At 46.8% G+C, this 24,944-nt stretch overlaps 1 protein-coding gene across 3 annotated transcripts in view; it reads right to left on the bottom strand.

Moving 5' to 3' along the window:
- Positions 1-24,721, bottom strand: part of ZC3H4 (zinc finger CCCH-type containing 4) — a 30,174-nt gene extending 5,453 nt beyond the window's left edge. Inside the window, exons 1-13 of one of the 3 annotated variants that reach the window (XM_037884710.2) lie at positions 24,440-24,721; positions 10,557-10,782; positions 9,282-9,392; positions 8,249-8,471; positions 6,657-6,799; positions 6,406-6,502; positions 6,114-6,259; positions 4,858-4,971; positions 4,310-4,421; positions 3,205-3,314; positions 2,432-2,793; positions 1,110-1,513; positions 554-805 (exon numbers count right to left, since the gene is read on the bottom strand). In XM_037884710.2, coding sequence (XP_037740638.1) covers positions 554-805; positions 1,110-1,513; positions 2,432-2,793; positions 3,205-3,314; positions 4,310-4,421; positions 4,858-4,971; positions 6,114-6,259; positions 6,406-6,502; positions 6,657-6,799; positions 8,249-8,471; positions 9,282-9,392; positions 10,557-10,782; positions 24,440-24,597 — 2,458 coding nt within the window. In that variant the 5' untranslated portion in view covers positions 24,598-24,721. Of the gene's footprint in view, positions 1-553; positions 806-1,109; positions 1,514-2,431; positions 2,794-3,204; positions 3,315-4,309; positions 4,422-4,857; positions 4,972-6,113; positions 6,260-6,405; positions 6,503-6,656; positions 6,800-8,248; positions 8,472-9,281; positions 9,393-10,556; positions 10,783-22,457; positions 22,617-24,374 lie in introns of those variants that run through there. The other 2 variants (XM_037884711.1, XM_027829986.3) reach the window with 2 other exon arrangements.
- Between the last annotated feature and the right edge of the window lie 223 nt (positions 24,722-24,944).

The following is a 24,944-nucleotide window of genomic DNA, read 5'->3' as shown; positions in this document are numbered from 1 at the left end:
GAGGCCCACGCTGGCACCAGCACTGTCTGTTGAGATCACAATCTCTATAGCTCCTCTTTTTGTTTTAAGATTTGTCATTTGTAAAATAAAAGCACAAACCCCACCGCCAGCCTGAGCTGTCAAGTATGTTCAAAGAGGAGCTGGGGATGGAAGGGTTGGGATGCAGAATGACATTCCCACAGGGCTGCTAATTTGGAAAACAGGGAGGATATCTGCCCCCCAAGACATCTTAGCCCTGACAGGGAGGGGCTGGGCAAAGACAGATCTGGGATAGCACTCTCATCCCTGTCACTGACAGACCTGCAAGCGTAGGAATGTTGCAAACACAGCATGGAAATGCAGATGTGCCAGTGCTCACAGCCCACATGGAGGGGGAAGGCAGCGACCAACTCCAGACAACCAGAAATGGTGCCACTGGACTCTGGGAGGAAACAGGCCAAGGCCTCCTAAGCCAGGACAGCACGTTAGTCTGGTGTGGGACCCCTGGTGGGTAGGGTGCAGGGGCATCCTTCACAGACATATCTTTGAACAAGTCTGGTACTCTGCCACTTGCCTTCCTCATTCTCCCGCTCCTGCTTACTGCTCTCGGCCAGTCTTCGAGCCCTCTCCTCCTCTTCCTGCTGCTTCTGCTGGATCCTCAGGTACAGGGCTCTCTGGGCAGATGGCAGGAAGTCAGGGATGTTGGCTGATGGTTTGTGTAACCCTGGAGCCCCTCCTTCACACAAGGAATCGGGTTCCAAGGACTGGTCAGGGAAAAGATGCTCTGCCAGAGGCTCGTCCATATCCTCGTAATTCCCATAGTCCTCTACATAGAAGGAACAGGGCAAACATTCACAATCACAGGACACTGAAGTTATTTCTCATACAGCTGAATATAGCGGCCGATTCTCAAGAAAGCAGTAAAGAGAGACTTATGCCCATGAAACCAGCCAATGTTTGAGTCTTGTCTGGTGCAAGTTCTGCCCAGCCACCCAAAGCAGCACGTTAAGTGCTCACAGGCAGCTAAAAGAGACCAGGCCAACATGGCATCTCCAGCCCTCCCTGCATCAGACCAGCTCCTGTCATGGTAAACAGAGACAACCCAAGGACAGCTAGTCAGAGGAACATACCTGGGTCACCCATCAAGCCAGGGTCCATGTCCAGGCCCCCCTCTTGCTGTTGGTAGAAATTATCGTAAAAGCTTTGTGCAGGTGGGCCAGGGGGCATCATTCCGGAGTGTGGAGAATCGTCCGGGCCATATGGCATCATTGGGGGCCTGGGACCCATTGGAGGCCCAGGATTCATCCCTGGGCCCATAGGCATATCTGGGTGCATGTCGGGGTGCATATCTGGATGCATGTCTGGGTGCATGTCAGGGTGCATGTCGGGATGCATGTCCAGATGCATGTCAGGATGCATATCCGGGTGCATGTCAGGATGCATATCTGGGTGCATATCCGGGTGCATGGGTCCTGGCATAGGCCCAGGTGGTCCACCAGGCCCAGGGAAGCGGGGAGGTGGTGGAACTGGGTGCCTGGAAGAGAACAGAGGGAAATTTAACTTTTAAAATGCAAACTTGAGATCAGTCACATTTCCCTACAAAGAGCAGGGCTTGCAGCAGGGTCCCCATCAGAACTGGAAGGACAGGCACAGTGCTGCAGAGATGCCTGTCGAGGCTCCCTGCAGGAACGGACCATGTTGTTTTAATGCACCCACCACAAGAGCTGCCAGAAAAGCCTCATTTCCACACAAAAGGTGCCTATTCCACATCTCTCCACTCCAGCAGCCAGCTCTTTACTGTCGAGTTTCAGGAGCAGCAGGACTGTGTCCTCAGCCCTTCTGTACACTGCTATGAAATGGCAGCAGGATGTTGAATTCACACAGTGCACCCCCCTCCTGCCTAGACCATCATGCCATGGCACAGAGGTCTCTCTGGGCAAGGAAGACAGGCTAACCTTGTAGCAAACCAGATGTCAGGAGCAGAACCTTGGCTGGCCTATTTCCGAGCCTACTCCATAGAGAGAGAACAGGAAATACAGAATGTTCTGATTACACTGTCTCCGTGACTGCAGTAAGGGGTCAGTAGCACTCTGCGTGCAGTGAAACAAGACACAGGTTCCTATTCACCCTGTACTGTCTCTAACGGAGCCACAGAAATTCCGAGATGCATACAGGGAGAATTTTACTACTATGCCAATAACACAAAGAAATTCCATATATTAACTACATTAAATAACAACTAGGCTACAAGTGGGAACATTCTGCTTGTGACTGAGAGAGGCTGTGGATGAATTTCATCCTGTAAAACTACTTTAAGACCCTCAGAGAGACGGGTATGAATAATGACCTATCAATGGCATACATAACCCCCCCTTCCTATTCCTGACTCTCCCACTGAGCGTTATTCCTCTTAACGCATCCATAAATAGTTGGAAGGGAGGGTCATGCTTACCGCACGCCTAGTTTCTCTGCCAGCTGCCCAGTGGGCCGCACCACAATCTCAAACAGAGATGGGATTTTCTTATACATGTCCTGCTGCTGCTGAAGCTGCTGTGGTGAGAGAGGCTCGTGCGGCGGAGGTGGCAGCTGGGGTGGCCCTGGCGGTGGAAGGGGGGGCGGTGGAGGAGGTGGTGGTCCTCCAGGAATTGGCCTGCCATTGGGAGAAGTTGGAGCTGGCGGTCCAGGAGGACGAGGGGGTGTGGGCAGCAGGCCCACTCCGGGTGGAGGTTTTGGTAATGGATTGATGCCCTGTTTCTTTAGCTCTTCAACTTCCTTCTCATCTTCTGCACCTGCTTCTGCATCATCAGCCAGCATCTGAGGGAGAGAGAGAAATGAGAGGCAGTTAAAAGCAACGCCCTGAACAGCCCATGTTGGTCTGAGTTTGCCACGTCTCAGCACGGCTGCTCAGACCATGGCCTAGGCCCATGTTTCTCCAGGGCTGAGGCTGCATATGAGAGTCTGCCAGCACGGGCTTGTCTCTCACGGTACATTAAACAGTGTTCTAGCAAGCTGAAAGTGTCCCAAAGCATGGGGCTTCTGCTCTGCAGAGTCAGACCAGGCTCCCTGCACTTCCCTTTTCAGAATTCAATCTCAGGACTCCAAATGACACCCTTGTTACCCCATCTTACAAACTCCTCTCTCCTTGCTGTGAAAGTTTCGCATGGGCAGCAAAATCAGCCAAGGAAAGCCACTCCGAAAGGAACCCACATTACAATTCTCTTTTACCTTGTCCAGCAGCTCCCGCGTTTCGTCTGTGAGCGGCTCATGGGAAAACATACAGTCGTCCCCATTGATACAATTCCCAGTGGTGTGGAACAGTTTACAAGGAAAGTCTCGTACAAAGTGTTAAGGAAAATAAAACTCCTTTGAGTAATTAATAAAAAATCTGTCAGTGGGCAGACAGGTTATTTTTAACAGTGCTCCACCAATGGCTCTGATGTGGTACATTCTTACTAAGCACGTGAAATCTCTGTAGTCCCGACACAGAAAATAAAACACAACTGCCCCACACCCCACATTTTCCTTTTCTAAAACTCCTGCAAACCCACCTGCTCTGTGCAGCTCTGCGGCCTGAAGACCCCTTCCCTTGTGCTTACTCCATACTGTACTGTTCGCAAGCTGAGCCCACCTTCACCAGCATGAAGCCACTCTTGTCCCTGCAGCTGTCATACACTGTTAAAAGCCTACACATCTTAAGGTATACGTCTTCCACACTCCCATGGCTAGTCCTAGCCTCCCTCCCCGCAGGGAAACATTAGTGCAGATCTTCATCATGAGACCCTTCCCTTCCTTTTGACACGCTCTGGTGAGCAGTGAAATAATGAAGATGCCATCACTGGCCTCTGAGTCAGCACCCACTGAAATGAATGGGGCTGTTCACACCTCAGCGTCCAGGCTCTCTGCTGGCTCAGGCAGGCATAAGTTACACTCAGGGTAGTCTCTCCCCCAGTTCCTCCCCTGTTTCAGGCTCTCTGCAAACTTAGGTAGACGTCTCTGCATCAGTTAACTCAGATCACAATGTGAAGGGTTTGTCTGCAATTCTAACAGCTAGAGACCGACTTTTTTTAAACCGAAAGCTGAGACTGAAGAACAAATGAGAGGTCTGTCTCTACCTTCAGCTAGCCCCTCACGGCCCCCTCCCATAAGCCGGTGCACCCCACATTCTGGGAACCAATATCATACAGGCACTTGCCTGTAGATCGTAAGCCACTTGGTGCAGGGTCCTACTCTTCTGGCCCATTTTCCCTGTTGCACAGAGCCGCACATGACTGACTTAAAGCCACTGATCTCCGTGGTGACTGGGAACACAGTGAACAAGAGGAAAGGATATCATGCATGTAAGGGCAATTCTCTGCCCTCGCACAGTAACCAGTGATGTAAAACTTGCACAGTTCCCGTTTCTTTGGTAGTTCAATGTCATGGCTGAAATTGCAATGCTCCCCCTGTATAGAAAAAGTAAAACACCCCCACTGTTAATGAAACAATAAAAGCATACACAATAACAGGGGGAAGCAAACACCTATAAGGCACTTGTTATGGAACTGATTCTCTGCTGGGGTTCTGGCCCTGAAATCCTTGAAAACTGGGCTCTGTGGCCCACGGTTATCCTGTGTTTTTAAAATCTGAGAATCAGGAAGTAGAAAGTAAAACAAGTGTTTGTCTCAGATTGGTGTTTGCACACTTGATTTTCCTTACACTTGGTGTAACTCTCCTAGCACTCAGCACGTTATCGCTTTCAACATATATTCTAGACTCTATGTTCTTTAATGCAAGGACCAAGTATGTCTCAGTCCATATCTTGTACAGACCTGGATGCATTTTAGGTACTACTGAAATGCTTAACAGTAAAGTCAAGGCCACCATTAATTATCTCCTTACCCAGGTACACCTGCCTTCCACAAAGTATTTGCAGATAACTTTTCCTTTTTTATCCGACTGCTGATGGGGTTTATCATGGTCATTCCGCCTGTAATTTCCACCACTTCCTCCGTCCTGCAGGAATTGTAAGGGTGTAGTTAACAAGCACGAAGAGGCAAATCCTAGCCATGGAAAGAAATTAACCATCTTCCTACAATATGCATTTCAAAGTGCACATGAAGGTCTTGCAGGAAGGCAGCATAAGACTTGCAGCCTGACCAACTGTAGCTAGATGGAGAGACAGATTTCAACTTGGTTTGTCAGTCAACCCATCAGAATCCGAAAAATCCATCCTGCCTAGAAAAGGGATTATTGTCATGAAGCCTGGGCCAGTCCCACTTTTACACTGCTGGGAAATACACAAAGATGAAGTCTAGACTTTGGGTTCATTTCAAGGTATTTCAGAGATCATCTTTTTGGTGGGTGGGGAATGGGGGTCATTTTCTGATTGTAAGGTCAGTGCATACATTTGGTGACATGAACTCCAATAAGGGCTCCCCTGAGATGCCTCCCTCTTTTTAGCATTACTTGGTGCCAGTCAAACAGTGCCTGAGAGCACTACTCATCCCAGACAAAAACAGGCAGAGGACCCCTTGAAAGAAGGGAGAAAATCAATGCTCGAGGTTCAAAAATTGGGCTGCTTGGAAGCTTGACTGCCAAGCTCAGGAGTACGTGACCGATCGCCAGTCTCCTGCCACTGAAGTGCAGCTAGGATGAGAAAAGTGGCTAGATAAAAGGAGCCCAGCCTCTTGGCAGATCCGCTCTCTGTGCCTGTCCAGTGTCACTTTACTGAGCAAGACCAATAGTTACTGGCTTTACCCCTGGAGGCCCTGCCGAGCCAAACCCGGTGGGAAAAGGAGCTGGGGTATGCTCTGCTCTGCATCATCAGGACTGTTAATTATTTCCCAAGTTCTGTACTCCAATGGGGTTGCAGAAGCCCGAGGTCTGGATCTTTACTCTCAGCGATGATGAATGAGATAGAAGGAGGTCAACTTGTGGCTCTGAGCCTAAGGCAGTATGCAGCACTGGCGGGCAGAGAGCCCTGGGCAGGCTCAGAAAGTCCAACTTCAGTCCCAAATTTCAGAGTTCAATAGATGCAAGTGAAATTATTTCTGGGGAAGCCTGTCTGGTATGTTGAAGAGAAACCCCATGGGCACCTTTCCACAGGTGACCCAAGTGCAGCAAGACCCCAACGGAGACAAGGCAGAGCTGCTTACCCCCATGTCCTCATCATAGTAATCGTCATCCTCGTTCATTCCGCCACCTTTCCCCATTCCACTTCTGCTCCCGCCTCTTCCTCTTCCCCTGCCCATCCCCTTGCTTCCTCTCCCTCTGGGGCCACGGCCACGCCCCCGATTTAAACCTGCAACAGAGCAAAACAACATCATTATTTATACTCCCCCCAATCAAACCTGACCATTATGATACCACAGGCTGGCTCTACTCTTCGGACTGCGCAGAGCCCCCAAGCACCATCTAATTCACTCTGCTCTGGGCTCAGTCGTGTACCTCGCCCTCTGCCCTCTTTGCTCCTCCGGTACTGGTTCAACTCTTTTGAATAGTCATCGTACTCCTCGTCACCCATTGGCTCTTCATTGTCACCATACTGCAATTCAGAAAGAACAGAGTGGTCAGTGCACCGGACTCTTGGCCCAAAACTAATGCTCACCCCACCGCTTCTAATTCCAGAAAAGAATGTTCTCCCACTTAACGCTCCCCATCTCTGGGGGACTCAGATACAGCTCAGAAACGGGCCTTACTTCCATTTCTTCTTCATACATTTCCTCCTCCTCTTCCGGATGTTCACCTCTCCCTCTCCCACGGCCTCCTCGGCCCATGCCTCGCCCTCTCATTCCACCTCTGCCTCCACGTCCTCGGTATCCTCGGCCTCGGCCTCGACTGCCTGTAGAGCGAGCAAACAAGCGTCAGTCTGCTACCGCAGTACTTGAACACTCCGACAGCCGTGTGGCACCACGCCTGACGACCGGCTGTCTTTGGAGCAGGTATCAAGTCAGTTCACAGGAGTAACATGGTTGTCTCTCACTTACAGAGGACAATCGGATCAGATTATGACAGCAAACGATCTCTTAGTTACTGCTAGTGAGATCAATGAGTTTGCGAGGGCGTGCTGGGGCTTTTTAAGCCTACTAATACAACATAGGGTCATTTTCCTAAGGAACACAAACGTAAATGCATACCTAATTGAAAGGAAAGTCAATGGCATTCCAGTAAGGGTTATCCGTCACATTTAAATAGTGAAGAATATGGCAAAGACAATACATGCCAGGTACAATATCCGTACTATGGTTCTGTTTCAGGCTCTATGAACCTGTAACCAGAATCCATCCATTTGTGGTACTTACCTGCCCCCATTACCACAATATCTGAGGGCATCACAATCTTTAATGTATTTATCCTCACCACACCACTATGAGGGAGGGCAGGGCCACTCTCCCCACTTTACAGACAGGAAAACAGAGCTACAGAGAGACACAGTAACCTGCCCAAGGTCCCACAAGAGGTCTATGGAAGAGCAGGGAAAAGAGCAGGGAACTGAACTCAGATCCTCCGAGACCCAGGTTATCACCTCTACCACTCAGCGATCCTTCTAACAGAATGTATATATACACATATATATTACACACCCGCTTAGTAATGACATTAAAACACTGGCCTCCTCCTTGTAAGAGCAGGTTCTGTGTATTTTAGACTTTTCATAGAATAAGTCTTGGTGCTATTTGGTTTTAAGTGGGTTAATGCTTTTTAAAATTCTGAAGCAATTACTTTTAAAGTGGCTAAGATGTAAACATTTTAAAGTAGCCGTTGTGAATGCAGGGCAATTACCGCACATAAAGTTTCATCCTTCATGCAGGATTACCGACATGGTACGCTTCAGAGTTTACTCTGAATACACTTTAGCAGGATGAAATCTGACTTGCCACGTTATCCTGGCTTTGTTTTCTTTGCACATAAAGGACACACACTGTTTTTTAACCTCACCTGTATTTTTAAATCTATCTAGATATAAGAGAAAGAACATGCCTTTAAATATAAAGCTACAAAACTGGGATCTGACCTTTGCCCTCGCAGACTAAAAGATGTAAAGAAATGGACGTCTCTGGGTCTCGCTGTGCAGCACTAATGAGTTATTCGGCCCTGCCACTGCAACTGCAGCAGACCTCTGTCGTACCAGGGGCTCAGAGCAGGCACAGCAGTCCACCTGCATGCCGCCAACTACAAGATCAGAGCCTTACGTGGTGACTGATCATCAGCCTTAATAAGCCAAGAGTTGTAACATGTTGATTAGAAAAGCGTGTTGGTCTTGGAAGCGTGTTGGCAAAGGCAGCCATACCTCGCCCCCGATGTGTCCCCTCCTTAGCTCTCCGGTACTGGTTCAGCTCTTTTGTGAAGTCGTCATACTCTTCTTTCCCCATGTCTTCATCTTCATCCCCCTCGTATTCGCCATAGGCCTCATTCTCGTAATCCTCATACATGCTGTAATTCTTGCTCTCCATTTTGGAGTAGCTCTTCTTTGGCAAAGGGGCACTGTGAGAGGACTGATACTGCTGGTGAGACTGAGAAAAGTAGACAGACAGGAAGGGGTAACAATGAAGCAATGATCAATTTGAAACAGCAGGGTGATGGCTGACGCACAGCAGGTCCCTGGGGCATGCCCTCTTTCCAGACTTGCCAAGGAACTGTGGAAGTAGAGCGGCCTTTATCCCCAAACCTGCAAAGCCACAGCCCCCTCATGGTTTCATTTAATACCTATCATTCATCCCTTCCCTGGCAGCTTTCTCCCAGGGACTCCAGAACTCTGTAGAGACAGACAAGCTCTTCATCAAGATTGTATATACAAAGTGTGGTTAGAAAGGGTGTAACAGACCCATCATACAGAACTAGAAGGAGACACTGAAAGGTGCACTCAAGTCACCTTCCTTCTCCCAACCACTACTCTACAGGATTAAAGCTTGGGAATAGGTAGCTCCTTGAAGAGGGAATCACCAGCATACTTCAGGGTCGCCTCTGAAAGAAAACCACACCTGCTTCAGGCCGAGTTCCCAGGGTAACTGCATGCGGCACCTGCAGTTATCTGCTCATTTCCCTCTGCTCTTCCCTGTCTCTTTGTTGGGAAGTGGCTGTTTCAGGTCGACAAGGGAAGGCCAAAGGGGACATCTGATGTAATGATTCAATTTTTAAAAGAAACGGAAAAAAATGAAAGATGGAAGGGGCTCAGCACCTGGAGCAAAGCCAGGAGCCCATAAGAGTGGCCTTCAGCCCCTGCGTGCAGCGAGACAGGTCTCTGTGTGCAAAGCCTGCAACATTTCCAACACAGTGCTGGAGAGAGCAGCTTTCTCCACAACTGGTTGATCGCGGGTACTTACAAGAGGGTAAGGAGGGCTGTATTCCCGGTACTTTCTGTGCCCCTTCTCACTGGGGCTGAAATCAGAGTCCTCGCTGTAGTCAGAGAAGTCTTCACTGGAAGATGCATGGCGCTGCAAGGAATGGCAAACATATTGTATGATTTTAGTACAGCGGCTCTTGCGCTCTAAGCTTGAATTGCAACTCTGTGGCCAGGCATCTGGACTGCCACACACAATATAAACGAGTCTTTCTTAAGGTAACTCAGATTCTGGCTTGCAAAAATCTTGACAGTGTTCCTTGAATTGACCATTTATGATGCAAAAGACTTCTAGTGTATTTCAAATGTCACAGTAGATTCTGTCCGAATTGGGAACGTTTCCAGTTTGTTTAATTGGTTTCTAATGAAAGCAATTCATATTACACCGTCTGTTAGCTTGAGGGTCTCATAAACATCTTTGACTTTACAAGCCAGACATTCTAATTTACCATATACTAGTCTTCTTGCAAGCACAGGTGTTCACAAAAAAGAGATTTAGTTTACCAAATGAAACTGTTTTTCCTTTCCATTCCACCCATAGATATATGCAAACACAGAAAAAGAAAAGAGATTCCTTACTAGGGTATCTTCTACCTACCCACCGTTTCCTTACTTGTTACCTCCTGCTGGGTTACGTCTAATTTAAACAGTAAGCTCATATTTCCTTGTAGGTGAGGTACAATGCACCACATGGTGCCATAATGATGGGCTACATCCATATGGCAAGGCCTAAGGCAGGGAGATTCTGCCTAGGATACTATAACTAATATGTTCTCTACAACAGTGGTTCTCAACCAGGGTTCTGGGGCCCCCTGAGGGGCCACGAGCAGGTTTCAGGGGGTCTGTCAAGCAGGGCCAGTATCAGACTCACTGGGACCTGGGCAGAAAGCCGAAGCCCCACTGCATGGGGCTGAAACCTGAGGCCCTGAGCCCCCGGGCTGAAGCCGAAGCCTGAGCAGCTTAGCTTAATGGGGCTCCCTGTGGCATGGGGCCCCAAGCAACAGCCCTGTTTGCAACCCCCTAACGCTGGCCCTGACGTTTATATGCAGATGGGCTGTGGAGGTTTTATAGTTTTCGGGGGGGTGGGGGGGGGCTCAAAAAGAAAAAGGGTGAGAACCCCTGCTCTACAAGGTAGGTATGTAAAGGCAGCCATTGGAATCACTGACTCTGTAGGTGAACCATGCTGTGGTCTTGGAGGAGTGGAGTTGGGATCCCTATTACCATACCTGGCAGGACTAAGGTGTGTTTGTTTACTCACTTTGTGCTTGGATTTCCTTTTCTTTTTTGCTCTTCTTTTCTCTTTCTCTCTCTCTCGCTCTTTCCTCCTCTTGCGCTTCATCCGCCGATGAGCCTTTTCCTCATCCGAGTCACTTTTGTGCTTCTCTCCCTTCTCTTTCCGGCCCCTCTCATGTGACTCAGAAGCATTTTGGGGCTCCTCTCCCCCATCGTCCTCCAGCTCGCCTTCTTCCAGCTCCCCATCCTCCCTGCAGAGCAAACACCCACACTGGCATTTCACTCCTCACAAAATCACTCAAGGCACTTAAGCCAGCTGGACATCGTGGGGCTTCCTAAATCTAAAGGTAACACTAGTCCCAAATACCTTGGTTTGAGACATCTGTAACAGTTGACTTTGTTATCATCTGTGTCACTGGAACATACAAACAGAGCCTATTCAACTCTCTCCCACACTCACACACACACACGCCTCAGACCAGAAGTTCCCATCTATGCACATTTTTAAAAAATGAAAGCCTATAAAATAATTCTACTGAACAACATACGACAGCAGAGACTGCAAAATTACAGCTTCAAATCTTAGAGAACATTATCACAAATTCCACCAGCCTTTGAATTGAAGTCAACATACAACAAACCATGTGGTCCTACGAAGATAAAAATAAAACAAATCATCACAGAAACCCCATTATTCCTGTTGTCTATCCTAATTATTATACGCAATCCAGCAAATCATGTACTGAAGAAGCATCTAGCTCCTCTTCCAGGGGTTTTAAACAGGCAACTTCTTATCCAAAAAGCATCTCTGTGTGTAAATTTAAATAAATAAATAAAACATTGGTTTAATCTATAATTATCTGGACTTTTCCTTGGAAAGAATAGCTGTTTGAGCCCTCATTTCCAAGTGAGAATGCTGCCTTAAGAAAATTTAATTTGTCTCTTAATTTTGGATTGGTGAGACAAATCTGGAAACACATGCACTGCTGCTTCCTGATCTTTAGACCACATTAGGGTTCACACATAACTACGGTTATCATGAGATGAGATAAAACAAATCAAGATCGGAAATGTCCTCAGAGAATTTTCCAGTCACATTCAGTTTAAGAATTACTGGGGTTTGGTTAAGGGAAGCTTTCTCCAAGCTCAAAATAAATCAAATTTACAAATCAAGTAAGGGTGCAAGCAGTACTTGAATTCTCTTTTTATACTGCTCACTCCTTCCCGAATCCTACAAATTCTCATGTTCTTAATCTTGTTCTAATTTTCCATCTCTTCTATGCTCTGACCAAAGAAGTACATACTTATCACTGTTCAAGTCTTTATTTAAAATGATGATTTTGAGTATGATGAATGGATGGAATTTTATCCCTGAGTTTGGAGAACAGGATGTATATGGCACCAATTTAAGGGTAACCCTTTCCTCAAATGCCTTAGTAGCAAACAGTACCGCAGTGAAGGGAAACTTCAGAGGGAGTGTCCCCTTGTTGGCAATTCTATATGGGGTACAGGGCATAGGGGCAATTCTCTCCCTCAAGATGCAAACACCTTCAGACCTCAAATAGCTATCATCATGTCTGCTTTCACAGGGATCTTTCTACGTTGTCTTCATTATTTACTTGGCAGAAGTGCCCAAGATTAGCTCGGAGCTGTGCAGACATCTTGGAAGGCACTGTCCCTACCCCAGCGAGCGTACAGTCTAAAACTCATTACAAGATCTCCCCCTCCTTTTTTGTTAAAAGCAACGCACAACAATAATGGTGGCGTGACTGCTTTTCAATGGGAAGAATTCAAACAGAAACAGCATTTAGGACATTAATCTTTGGCCCTGCTACAAAAACATCTATTAATTTCACTGCTGTTGAAATATGCTAAAAGGGACAGCCCTAGAAACTGAAACCATGGCTTTAGCTGCAGGACAGATACAGCACCGATGGTGCAAAGTTCCACTCTCTACACTGCCCCCTGCTAATGTGTCTCACCCCTTCCACGGGGAGACACTGAGCTCTGGGGAAAGAAGGGACTTCAGTCATTCAACCTCCCTGCTGAGACTGCAACCAAGGGGCCCGGTCTGTTTGTGGTTTTGGGGAATGATTTATCTGGATTTTACAAATGGTAAAAGGGCATCCCCCCAACCCCCTCCAGGACTCTGGATGACCTTGGCAATCTCTGCATTACATAAATGAACAGAGTAATCAATACCACCAAATTACATTAAACAACACACTGATCATGTAAATAGAAATTAATCGACCCCCATGCCAGAGTCCCATGTCAGCACAAGCCCTGCCCAACCCCAATCTCCCCGCAAGGCCAGGGAGGACAGACAGTAGGGTGACCATACTTCCCAAAGGGAAAATGGGACACTGCACAGGACTGGCCTGAGCCCTCTCCCCACCCCAGCACCAGCTGGCCTGAGTGCCCCTCACTCACACAGGGATAGCCCAAGTCCCCTCCCTACCCCGCCCCTCTATGAGGCTGGGGTCGCTGGTACCCCTGTCTACCCTCCCTCCATCCCCCCATGCGAGGCTGGGGTTGCTGGAACCCTGCCTGCCCCCTGCACAAACCGTGCCCCCCTGCAAGGGGCTGATATCTCCACTCTTTCCCTCGCATGTTCCTCCGCACAGCACGCCGCTTGTTGGACAGAAGTGGGCATCTGTCCAGTTTGCTCTTGCCAACTGATCAAGTCGGCAAAAGCAAACGGGACAAATGCCCACTTTTGCCAAAAAACTCGGGACGGCCGGGACAAGGCTTAAAAAAGGGACTGTTCTGGCCAAACGGGATGTATGGTCACCCTAACAGACAGGCACTGTAATACACCAGTAGGTTAATAGGGACCTGGGGAGGATGTGAGTTTCAAAGGCCAAGGGCCTTAATAAAAAACATTCCACCAACAAATCCCTCTAGCCTATTCTGATGGGACTCCAGCTCAGGTGCCTCTGTTGACTGCAGCTATGATAGTGTCATGGGACAGAGGCATCTCTTAGACAGGGAGATCCCAGACTATCTACAGCCGTATAAGTCAAAACCAACATCTTAAAATCAATCCAGAATTCAACATGCAGCTAGGGCAGGTCATGCATCACAGGTCTAATGTTCTCAGTGGTAGCTGATGACAGAACAAGGAGTAATGGTCTCAAGTTGCAGTGGGGGAGGTTTAGGTTGGATATTAGGAAAAACTTTTTCACTAGGAGGGTGGTGAAGCACTGGAATGCGTTACCTAGGGAGGTGGTGTAATCTCCTTCCTTTGAGGTTTTTAAGATCAGGCGTGACAAAGCCCTGGCTGGGATGATTTAGTTGGGGATTGAGCCTGCTTTGAGCAGGGGGTTGGACTAGATGACCTCCTGAGGTCCCTTCCAACCCTGATGTTCTAGGATTCTATGATTCTATGAAATAAACACTGATTAACAAGCAAGCCGACAAATTCTGCACCATCGGCAGTTTCCAAATAGATTTAAGAAGCATCCGCATGTAGAGCGCATGGAGGAATCTAATTTCAAAGGCAGAGATGACAGTGGCAGAGTCTGCATATGAAAGGAACGGGCACAACTTCCTAGCTGCCAGTAGATGGAAAAAGGCCAAAGCGGCTGTAGCCACTACCTGCTCTTCTAGCAGCAGGTAGGAATCTCATTAGACACTGCCGTCCCAGGTCAGGAACCAGGTCAACCACAGACAGGCGCACACCTTGAGTGAACAGAAATAATCCCTGCCATCTCCTCTGGTAAACTCACCAATCCAACCAACATCACCACAGTCTTATCTGGGTTGAGCCTCAGACAGCTAGCCCTCAGTCACACCCCAATATCTCCCAGACAGTGAGCAATGCAGTTAACACTTCTGAAGTTATTCTGAACGGACTAAAGTCCTGCAACTCATTACACAGACAGCTGAACAGACATTAGAAGACAACATTTGGTCATCATCCGCTTGGATTGGATGGAAACCAGCTCTAGCCCCTTAGAGATCAAAGGTTTCAGAGTAGCAGCCGTGTTAGTTTGTATTCGCAAAAAGAAAAGGAGTACTTGTGGCACCTTTTAGAGATCAAACACTCTGGATCCCACCATTGCCAATTTCCCTGAGCCATCCATTCCCACTTTAATCCAAAATTCCAAACCTGTTTTGGTTTGTATTTGCAACATATTAATAACAGATTTGTTCAATCCAAGATCAGGCTTGCTGCAGGACTACCTGTTCCTGCAAGCATGTGGAATTTTGAAAGGCAAGCACCAGCTGAATAAACTTCAACTAGTCACTGAAGTACAGTGCCCATCCGGGGTTCATGTTCATGTTCCACACATCCAAATGGCACAAAGGTAGAAACCAACATGAGAGTGCTTGGAGCAATATCTGGTGAATTCAGACCCTATACACATTTCTGACAGAGAATCAAATAATAAATGTATAAAGCCAATGAGAAAAAAAACAGGTAAACAACTCCAATTTTCCCTTCCAGCAGCCATCTCCCTTTGTCCCCACAACAATTACCTCAGATACTCCAGAATCTCAAAACAATGGCTCAGTACAATACCTGGTGCCTGACAACCCTTTCTCCATCCCCCAGCAAATTACGCTTTGCTACTAGTTAAAAACAAAAGCCCCTCTAAGATCACCAAATCTCAGCAAGTTATGATTTCCAAGGAAACACTTCCAAAGTCTAACGCACACATGACAAATCGAAAACACACGAGAAACTAGGAGTACACATAACATGAAAGATTTTCCTCCCTTTAGAGCAGCCAGAGAGAAGGCAAGAATCCCTGAGTTCTAACATTATATGTGCCTGGGGAGTGGCTAGTTGGCTTTCATCTTCCCGGGTAGCACTGAGAAGGCACTATAGGTTAGGATCAGGCAGGAGAATCCTCCATGACTGATCCCTGCAATCACAGGGCACCTAGGACACTGGTGCATCTGACTCCTTCTAGAAAATAGGAAAATCAACCCTGGATTAGATGAATCAACGGTTTTCATGGGACTGGAGCCGGTTTAAAATGGCAGCTTCACAAAGGAAAGAAATAGTGTTTAAACGTTCATACCAGCCTCCCAGAAACAACAGAAACCGCATTATTTCAGACATTTACAAGCAGATGGAAGAACGATGTAGAAACAAAAGTACTATCAGGAACAATCGTGCAGTCTGGCCACAAAGGACTGGGCTTCAAGAGACTCAGGGTATAGCTACACTGGAAATGCTACAGTGGCACAGCTGCACCATTGTCGTGTAGACCCTTACTAAAGTGCCGCAGTGAATCCATCTTGTCAACAGGCGGTAGCTAGACTGACGGAATTCTTCCATCAACCTAGCAGTGTCCAGCGTGTAGCTGGGTACAGTACCGAGGAGAAAAGAAAAGCTCACACTATGCTGTGAGAGAAAACAAGCTGGGCAGGCTATTTACAGTATTCATATTCTCCTATGGCCACTGCTGATGAGCCAGTATTTTAAAGGCCTGCTGTGGTATGGTAAATTCATTCAGCCATGTATGTTTCGGCATGCATGCTACCATCCAAGGGGAAAAAAGGCTACTCCCATTAGCATCGCTCTGCTTAAATCAGCATTACCTTCCCCGAAGCACCTGCCAATTGGGCATTGCAAGGTTGCTCTTAATTTCTTATCTTCCCTGTTGGCTTTAAACAGGAACAAGTGCTCTCATCAATATCATGTTGCAATCACCCTAATTGCAATTCCCAGCAGTAAGAACAACTGGCATTTTTGTTGAGTAAAGTACACAGTTCTTCAGCTCTGCTTTGAATTACTCTGGCCTACGTACATTTTGGAGAAAAGAATTTATCAGCCTGCTCCATCATGGCATATGTGAACAACAAACGTCATGAAGAACAAGAGGACAATCTGGAATTAAGTGTAAAAGCCTGTGGCTACTGCGAGCCAATCTGTGAACCAGTTGCTAGGACTCCAAACAGAACTAATTCTGGTGATACAAGTTACTTCGTCATTGTACAAATCTTCAACAGAATAAGAGAGAGTCTAATAAAGCACTTTTATACAGATGTTTAGATATCAAGCAAAATCTTGGGTGAAATGGCACAGCGTAGCACCCACCATGGGGCAAGAAGCCACACACTCCTGAATTCCTTAACTCAGGTTCTGCCACTGACTCATTTTAGTAGCGTTGGTCCCATTATTTAATCTTTTAACCTCAATTTCCCAGTCTGTAAAATGGAGATTATAATACCTACCTCAGAGAGAGCATGTGAGGGTTAATTCATTAGTGTTTGGGAAAGTGCTTTGAGGTCTTTGGACAGAAGGACTCTAGAAGGCTTAACATTATTTCACCATTAACTTTGGTTTTGGGTTTTCACACAAACAAAATAGAAAGTAACACCAGAATCTGAAATCTGGCAAGTTATAGAGGCATCTGAAAGTTAGGGTGAGTAAAACTATGAATTAAAAAGTGTGACTAAAAACGATTATAAAGTGACAAGGCTGTGCCAATTTCATAAGCTAGCTCACCATTTACATTCACTGTGGTTATACAGTAAAGAAGCCAAGTTGGTAAAGTGGTTAACGTATTTGTAGAGAAGAATGCTGACTGTGGGAAAATCCTTAGCTAAGTGTGTACCCATCTTGGGGCCTTCCTAAAGCCCCCTCACATTTTTTCTACCAAGGGCCGTCTCCAGTACAGAGCACGCCGCTACCTTAACAGAATGCTGAGCTTTATCTATAGCACTTCATCTATGACATCACAATCCTAGTAATGACCTAAACACAGCCCTATGAACCAGCTGCCACCTCAGGCAGACATGGTGTCATAAAGGTGAACTCTCTCATATGACAGCAGCAGAGAAAACAAAAATATTATTCACACTAGCATAAATCCGAAAAAAATTGGGAAAAGTGTCGCCTTTTGGAAAACAATTTCTAATGTTCTGATTTCTTCTTTTTTAACCATTATACATTGTAATCAATTCTAAAATGGGACACCAGTTGTTTAGAAAGATTTTTTTAAATCACAGAAATAAGTAGCAAAAATAATACATGGTTTTTATGTAAAAATTGGAAATTTGGTGTATGCTCAAGGTCTTTCACTACCACGTATTGTTAGAAATTACAGAAATTAGAATGTCACAGTTATCCAAACTATTTCAGAACTTTGAGTGACATTTTTTGTGATGAACTGAAGGTAAACAGGTGTTCAGCCACACAAGGTGTGTTTGTATATCTGCACATATGGAATGTTAAATCATCCATTGGGATTATGGGGATTAAAGCGCAAAATGAAATATTATGCACAAAAGAGAGTTAAGGAAGAATTTTGCTCAGAATAATCTTGCACTTGTGAGCTACTAAATATTATTTTTTTGCTCTCTGTTTTCTTTTAACAATAACTTCTGTTTCATGTGAATACAGGAAACAACAACATGTTTTATGTAATAACAGCATTTCTACTAGGCAAATGTGTCTATTAAAACAATTCATGTACTTTTTAAAAATAATTCAAAATGGCTTAGAAAAATTAAGGGCTAAATATTTACAAAGTTCCATTTCATATAACTAAACAATACTTGGTTGAACTAGGAAAAACTCATATGAAACTGACAAATTATGAAAACATTTTGCACATAACTGACAGATGTAACTGAGATAATTTACTAGTTATGCTAAAGATTTTATAATTATTTTCCTCATCACAGCTACAAAAGTTGGTCCAGGATAACATGCTCTCCCTCATCTGCCAACTTCATATGGAAACAAGTGGTTTTACTATCTATGGAAGCTGGAAATGGAAGAGAAGGAAGTTTGTCTGACCCAAGGGAAAGAAAAATTTCCTCTATAAACCCATCTGTTACAAAACATGGGGGTATCTTATTTACAGTTATAAAAAACAGCTTTATACAAAGTGTTGATCACAGGGGAGGAGAGTTAGGATGGTGATTAATATCTGGGCTGCCAGACTATTGCAGAAAACCTTCCTTTTTACAACAGTTATTTGCACAACAGGTGCAGTTGAGCATGAAATCCCACGTACAGTGCGATCTGTTTTAGCGGAGTGGATCCACAGACTACAAAACCTGAACGTTAACATACAAAGAAAAATGGCTGCAAGGTAACTGAGGTCAGCATAGAAGAATGCAAAAAATGTGGCAAAAATGCATCTTTTTAAAGCAACAGAAGGGGTGGGCTCTATTAGAAAATGAACCACAAACACAGGTTAACAGGAAGTTTACTGGACTGAAAAGTCTGCAAGATCTAATCTCACAATCATGAAATATTAACTTCTAATCTTGCGTGAATTTAAGCCAAATATATGAAACCCTAGCTAGACTGTATAGCACATTTCCCTATCCTTGGGATAAATGTCTTTCTTCAACCTCAAGAAAGGTATCATCAGGAGGGTTTAAGATGAATTTTGTTTTCTATTAATAATCTGATATTTTTACAGCATATTCCATATGGGGAGGAAAAAAACTACACAACAAAATCAGCAAAAAGAAGAATGAACGCTGAAAACTAGTAAGAAAGCCATTAAACAAGCTGAACATGTAGGGAATGGAGAAAACTTCAAGTGGGAGTGGGAAGAGACTATACTAGTTGAGAGCAAGTTTCCAGTCATGCCATGGTGCACCCCTAGCATCTTTCTGAACAAGAGTTAAACGGCTTTTTTCCAGTTTTGCAGTATGTACAGCAGGGTGGAGATCTTGTGTTGTTTTACGGTGCGTTGTGGCTCTTTTTAATGTAGGCAGTGGTACACTGTCTTAGGTTACTACCTGAGTTCTGTAAAGGCCGTCAAAGGCCTGGATGGACGGGAGATCTCTACGTTAAAGATGGGATTTTCAAAGGAACCTTTCAAAGAGAATTATGTGCCTATCTCAATAGGATTTGGAGTCCTACCTCCCTCGATACAAATATTGCTTAATTCACTAAAACCCCAAGAGACTCGGTACAATCCTGAAGTAAAAACGGAACTGGCCAGAACTTGCCTCTTCTCTGCTCCTTCAGAGTGTTGCCATCTTGGATTTTCACCTCAAGATGGTAACAGCGTGAATAAGGTCAACTGAGAAACCAGGAGAATATTCACTTTGCAAACTGGTGTGGCCTCAAGAATGCAGTGTACTTTGTTGCCTACAGAATCATTCAGGTTGGAGCAGAAATTCCATCCCAAGTTTCTCAGCCTTTCTGCAAGCTACATTCCATTCAATGCCTTTCTTCAATTTGGGACATTAACTGTGGGTTCTCCACAGGGAGTTCTACGAGACATTCCTCTCAACCCAAGGTAAAACACTGATGTCATTCCTGCACTGGGGTCTCGCTCACTGCCTCTCAGTTTGTAACCAAGTTACAAACTGCTGCTTTTCTTTTCTATTTTGAAGGGACTTTTATACCGGGGGAAACTTTCACATATGGCTTTAAAACCATAATCCAGCTCTCACTTGGCATGTTTTTGCCCCAATTGCTAACTACTGAAGTCATTTGAGTTTAGACAGTTGGCTCCTTCCCACCCCTGTTACTAGATCCCGCAGCGAAGTAATAATGTTGTTTTGATATTCTAGACATTGCTACAGCACTAGACTGATGTCACAAACCCAGGAGTATAACAAGGCTATTGAAAAGGCTATTCTGGGGTTTGGGATTTGCTTTAATGACTTCTCAACCAGTGCCATAAAGTACTGCTAGACCGAAGGACCAACACTTTGTTTGCAAGAGCTGGTATCTTCTGAAGCAGCAGTTGAGAAATAAAATACCATATACCCAAGCTTTCAACTTTCCAAAGAGGTACACGCTTCACTTCTAGTCCTAGCAGGATTCCAGGTGAAAAGACTAAATCATTCCGAATACCATCTTGCTTCATCTATCTGCACTTCAATTCTCACCTGACATTATTAGTGGCTAATTCAAGAACTGCTAAAACTAGAAATCTTTGCCTTAAACTATCTGAAAGTAACCAAGTAATACAAAATATTAACAAACATTTAGGCATGTGTTGAATTTACTATGAAAAGCAATTCCATTGATTTGCATGGGCCTACTCATGGCAGTAAAGTTAAACCCATGCCTATACGTTTTCATGACTGGGGCCAGAGTCTTGAGTGCTGGATTATGGTCATGACAGAACTGAAAATGCAGGATTGTAATCAGAAGAAAACATTAAAAGATTGAGTGTCACTTCATTTACTAACATTTAAAAAAACTCCAAAACTTGAATGTTCATTTTGTGAAATCTCTCAACAATTCCACAAAACTTGGCAGTTTAAGATTCTACTGCTTTTGATTTTACAACAATTCCTATTTCCATTTCCATGAAGAAGTGGCACTACATTAGCTCAATAAAGTGGAAATTAGTATAAGATTCTCCTCCACCAAATATCTAGTTTCTCAGCTGCATTTGGCCATTCTAGTTCCCAAGTTCCCAATGACAGCTGATTCAGAAACTGCTGATGACATCAGTCAATAGTAGATTAAGACTCAAAAAGCCTTTCAGATTTTGCTTGGAAAATGATCTACTAGGGAGGTATAAAAATTAACTTTTATTTAAATTTTGTGGAACAACTGACAGGTTTAACATGAAGATGTTATTTAAAAAAATATGGCTTTAACAAATTAGGAGAAATCCATACTGTCAGGTCCCACACCTCATAAACTGCCAGGGCTAGAAACACCTTAGCCAGGTACGTAAACGTTTTCCAGCTCTGACCCTGGCCCATTGATCAAAGAGACATTTCAATCCCTATGACTTCATAGCAAAAGTAAGCTGCCAGAGGTAGGATGTTAGGGAGAAAGGTCCCATTATAAAATAAATCTAAAATAATAGTAAAAGGAATAATACAAGTAAATTGCATTTTTGACACCTCCTCCCCCACCAGTTTTACTCAATTGTGAAAGTCCCATTCACAATGCACCAACATTTGCAACAAAAATCCTCCACTAGTCTTCGACAATGGATTAGGAGTGTTTGTGCTGTTTTATAATGGACGTTTTCTAACAAATGTATACAAGTTTCTAATTATTTTTTTTTGCAGTGGAAGAAGAGTAAACAAGAGGGAAATGAAACAACACAATTCCACATAAATATACTTGTGCGTGCTTTTAAGAAACTAATTTTGTCTTTTCCACATAAGAAAAACGTAAACTGGATGGAATACGAATACTCCAGGACAATATGTGTGTTTTTGTTCAATATGAAGGACAGAAGGAATGACTGAGGGTTTTTTTTTAGCAGGGGAGGTGCGGGGGCAGTACACTGTACACTGAGGGGGATACATGAGCTAATTTATTTCATGTAAGTATTGTGAGGAACAAACTTATATGAACTTTTCATTATAATACGTTGGATAAACAAAGGGATCATGGAAACACAGGCCGAAGAGAAACTAGGACATTGTAAAACAGATTCCTATAAACGATGTGCTTATACTGTACAACACTACTTGTCCTGCTTAAACTTCTCCAGGTATCAACTATAACACTGTAAAAGGCAGTTGGGGCAGGGGGAGAGAATGTGTGATGACATTTGGGAAACAGTGATTTCTTTTGCCACAATTTTTTTTGCACACTTGTGAGTTGGTCACCAAATATTTTTAACAGGACAGTCTGCCTGCTTTCAACATAATGGAATGAGGATGGAGTTTGCAAACAAAGTAATGGATCCACATCCTGTTTCTAGATGGAATCAAGGGGTTTGAGCTAGATGACCTTTCACTCTGGTACCCGTGCCGTTTAAACGTCACAGCAGACCTATTTTTGGAGAAAACTGTGTGCTTTTGTGACATTTTTTAGTTCACATCTGCGGGGTGCATGAATCTAAAAGTCAAGTCAACACAATGGGGCAGAATCCCGCTTGGTTTGTATACATACTGTATTAACTCATTCCTTACATGAAATGTATAAAATGATGGTCTCCGGACTTTTTTTTTGGTGGTGGGGAAAAGAAAGGAAAACGTATAATTGAATTATTCAATAAAAGAGAATACTTACCACCCCAACCCCTGCATCACATGAAATACAGAACTCCTTAGAGAGGAAGGCACACTAACACAAACAAGCAGCTCTCTGTACTACACAACTGCCTTCAAAGGGGAGTGGGAAGGGGAGCATCTCTCTCTCTCTCACAAACGTACATGATTAAGCTGTTTATTTTTGTGCACTGCATTCAATAATCTCTGGCTCTACCTTTTCAAATGACAGCAAGTGCTAATACTAACAAAGGGAACAGTTGCACTTATGTTTCTTTGGCAGGGGAAAGGTGCTTCACATACATCTCTGAGGATAAAAGGAGAGAGGGTTTTCCTGGGGGACTATAAACCTTTCAGTACCTTGATAGACTGGGATCACTTGAGATTCCAGCTGTGGAAGAGAGTCTCTCTATATACAGGGGGTACGGGTAGGGGAAACAAGGGGCTCAACACATCCCATACCACTACACACTCCTCGTTACACCCCATTATGCCTTTCTGCCCACACTGCACTCCCTAAAGCCCCCATGTGGCCTGCAGGGGTCCATGAAGCCACTGAGAACAAAGGGGACATTAATGAGGCCAATACTGCCCAGCTGGGCTATGGGGTCCATGACCTCATTAAGGAGTCCATAAAGCCTTCCCTTAACCCCCCCAAAAGCTGGAAGACCAGAAGAGCCCCCTCAGCCCCCCTTCAGAGCCTCTCACTCCCCTCTAGTGCCAGCAGCTCAGCTCCCTGCCAAGCCTCCACAGCTACCCCCCTGAAAATAACCCCTTCCCTACTGCTGCCTCCCCCAGCCCCTAACTCTGCACCCCTCCGCTAATCTCTGGCCTGACCCCCACCTCTGGTTAGTTCCTCCCTTCCTCTGTGACCCCCCCCGCCCAAACCCTGATCCTCCATCCACAGGATCCTGCTACCAGACCCTGTCCCCCAGGTTCCCCCTTTTCCTATGACGCCTGATGCTGCCACTAGGGCTGCCCCATATACAACCCCCCCCCCCCCAGGTTAATGCCCCTGGCTGATCTCAGGCCCTGACCCCCAGGTTCCCCCTTTTCCTATGACCCCTGAAGGTCCCCCCAGGGCTGCCCCATATACAACCCCCCCCCAGGTTAATGCCCCTGGCTGATCTCAGGTCCTGACCCCCAGGTTCCCGCTTTCCCTATGACCCCTGATGCTCCCCCCCAGGGCTGCCCCATATACAACCCCCCCCCCCCCCCGGTTTATGTCCCTGGCTGATCTCAGGCCCTGACCCCCAGGTTCCCCCTTTTCCTATGACCCCTGATGCTCCTCCCAAGGCTGCCCCATATACAACCCGCCCCCCCCCCCCAGGTTTATGTCCCTGGCTGATCTCAGGCCCTGACCCCCAGGTTCCCCATTTTCCTATGACCAATGATGCTCCCCCCAGGGCTGCCCCATATACAATCCCCGCCCCGGTTAATGCCCCTGGCTGAACTCAGGCCCTGACCCCCAGGTTCCCCCTTTCCCTATGACCCCTGATACTCCCCCCAAGGCTGCCCCATATACAATCCCCGCCCCGGCTAATGCCCCTGGCTGAACTCAGGCCCTGACCCCCAGGTTCCCCCTTTCCCTATGATCCCTGATGCTCCCCCCAGGGCTGCCCCATATACAACCCCCCCCCCAGGTTAACGTCCCTGGCTGATCTCAGGCCCTGACCCCCAGGTTCCCCCCCCCGAGGGCCCCCCCCCCCTAGGCAGGTCCCGGGCACCCCCTGCTTCTGGCGCCCCCCCCGCCTGATCTGAGCCCCACCCCCACCGCCCCCCCGGCGCCCTGCCCCGGGGCTCTCTCCCCTCCCCGGCCGCCGCCCCCCGGGCGCCCCCCGGCTCAGGCCCTGCCCCCGTCTCCCGGGCGGGCGCCGCCGGCGGCCCGCGGGGGGCCCCCGGCTCCGCGCCCCCCGCGGCGGCCCAGCCCCCCCCAAACCTGGTCCGGCGGGCCGGGCGGACCCGCGGACGGGCAGAGGCGCTCGGGAGAGGCGGTTACGGGACCTTTCGTCCGGGCCGTGGTGGTGGAGTTGTGGCGGCGGCCGGGGGAGGCCGCAGCTGCCGCTGTCGTGGTGGCGGCAGGACGGAGATGGGGGGGCGGAGTGCGGGCTGGGGGGGGAGGCGGCGGCGGCGGGGGGGGCACTCGGGCTCTCCACGGCCATAGGGGGGCACACGGGGCACAGTCACTGTACGGGGGGGCTCACTCGGCGCGGCCCCGCGCTCCGCGGCCAGGCCCACAAAATGGCGCCCGCCGGGCACGCAGCCGCGCCGAGCCAGCGCCCCGCGCGGCCGGCGGAAGCGGCCGGAGGTTGCCGAAGGGGAGCCGAGCGGCCGGCGGAAGGGGCCGGAGGTTGCCGAAGCGGAGCCGAGCGGCCGGCGGAAGCGGCCGAGCCCGAGCGGCCGGCGCCGGAGATGCCCGAACGGGGAGCCGGGTAAAGGGAGCGGCTGCGAGGGGGAACTGGCTCCCGCGGGGGTGGGGTGCGACTTGTTCAGCCCCACCCCCACGGTA

Source organism: Chelonia mydas, chromosome 23 (genome assembly GCF_015237465.2).
Source record: "Chelonia mydas isolate rCheMyd1 chromosome 23, rCheMyd1.pri.v2, whole genome shotgun sequence".
Taxonomy (NCBI): Eukaryota; Metazoa; Chordata; order Testudines; family Cheloniidae; genus Chelonia; species Chelonia mydas.
Note: the sequence above shows the minus strand (reverse complement) of the source record. Positions and strands in the feature narration are given on the sequence as shown.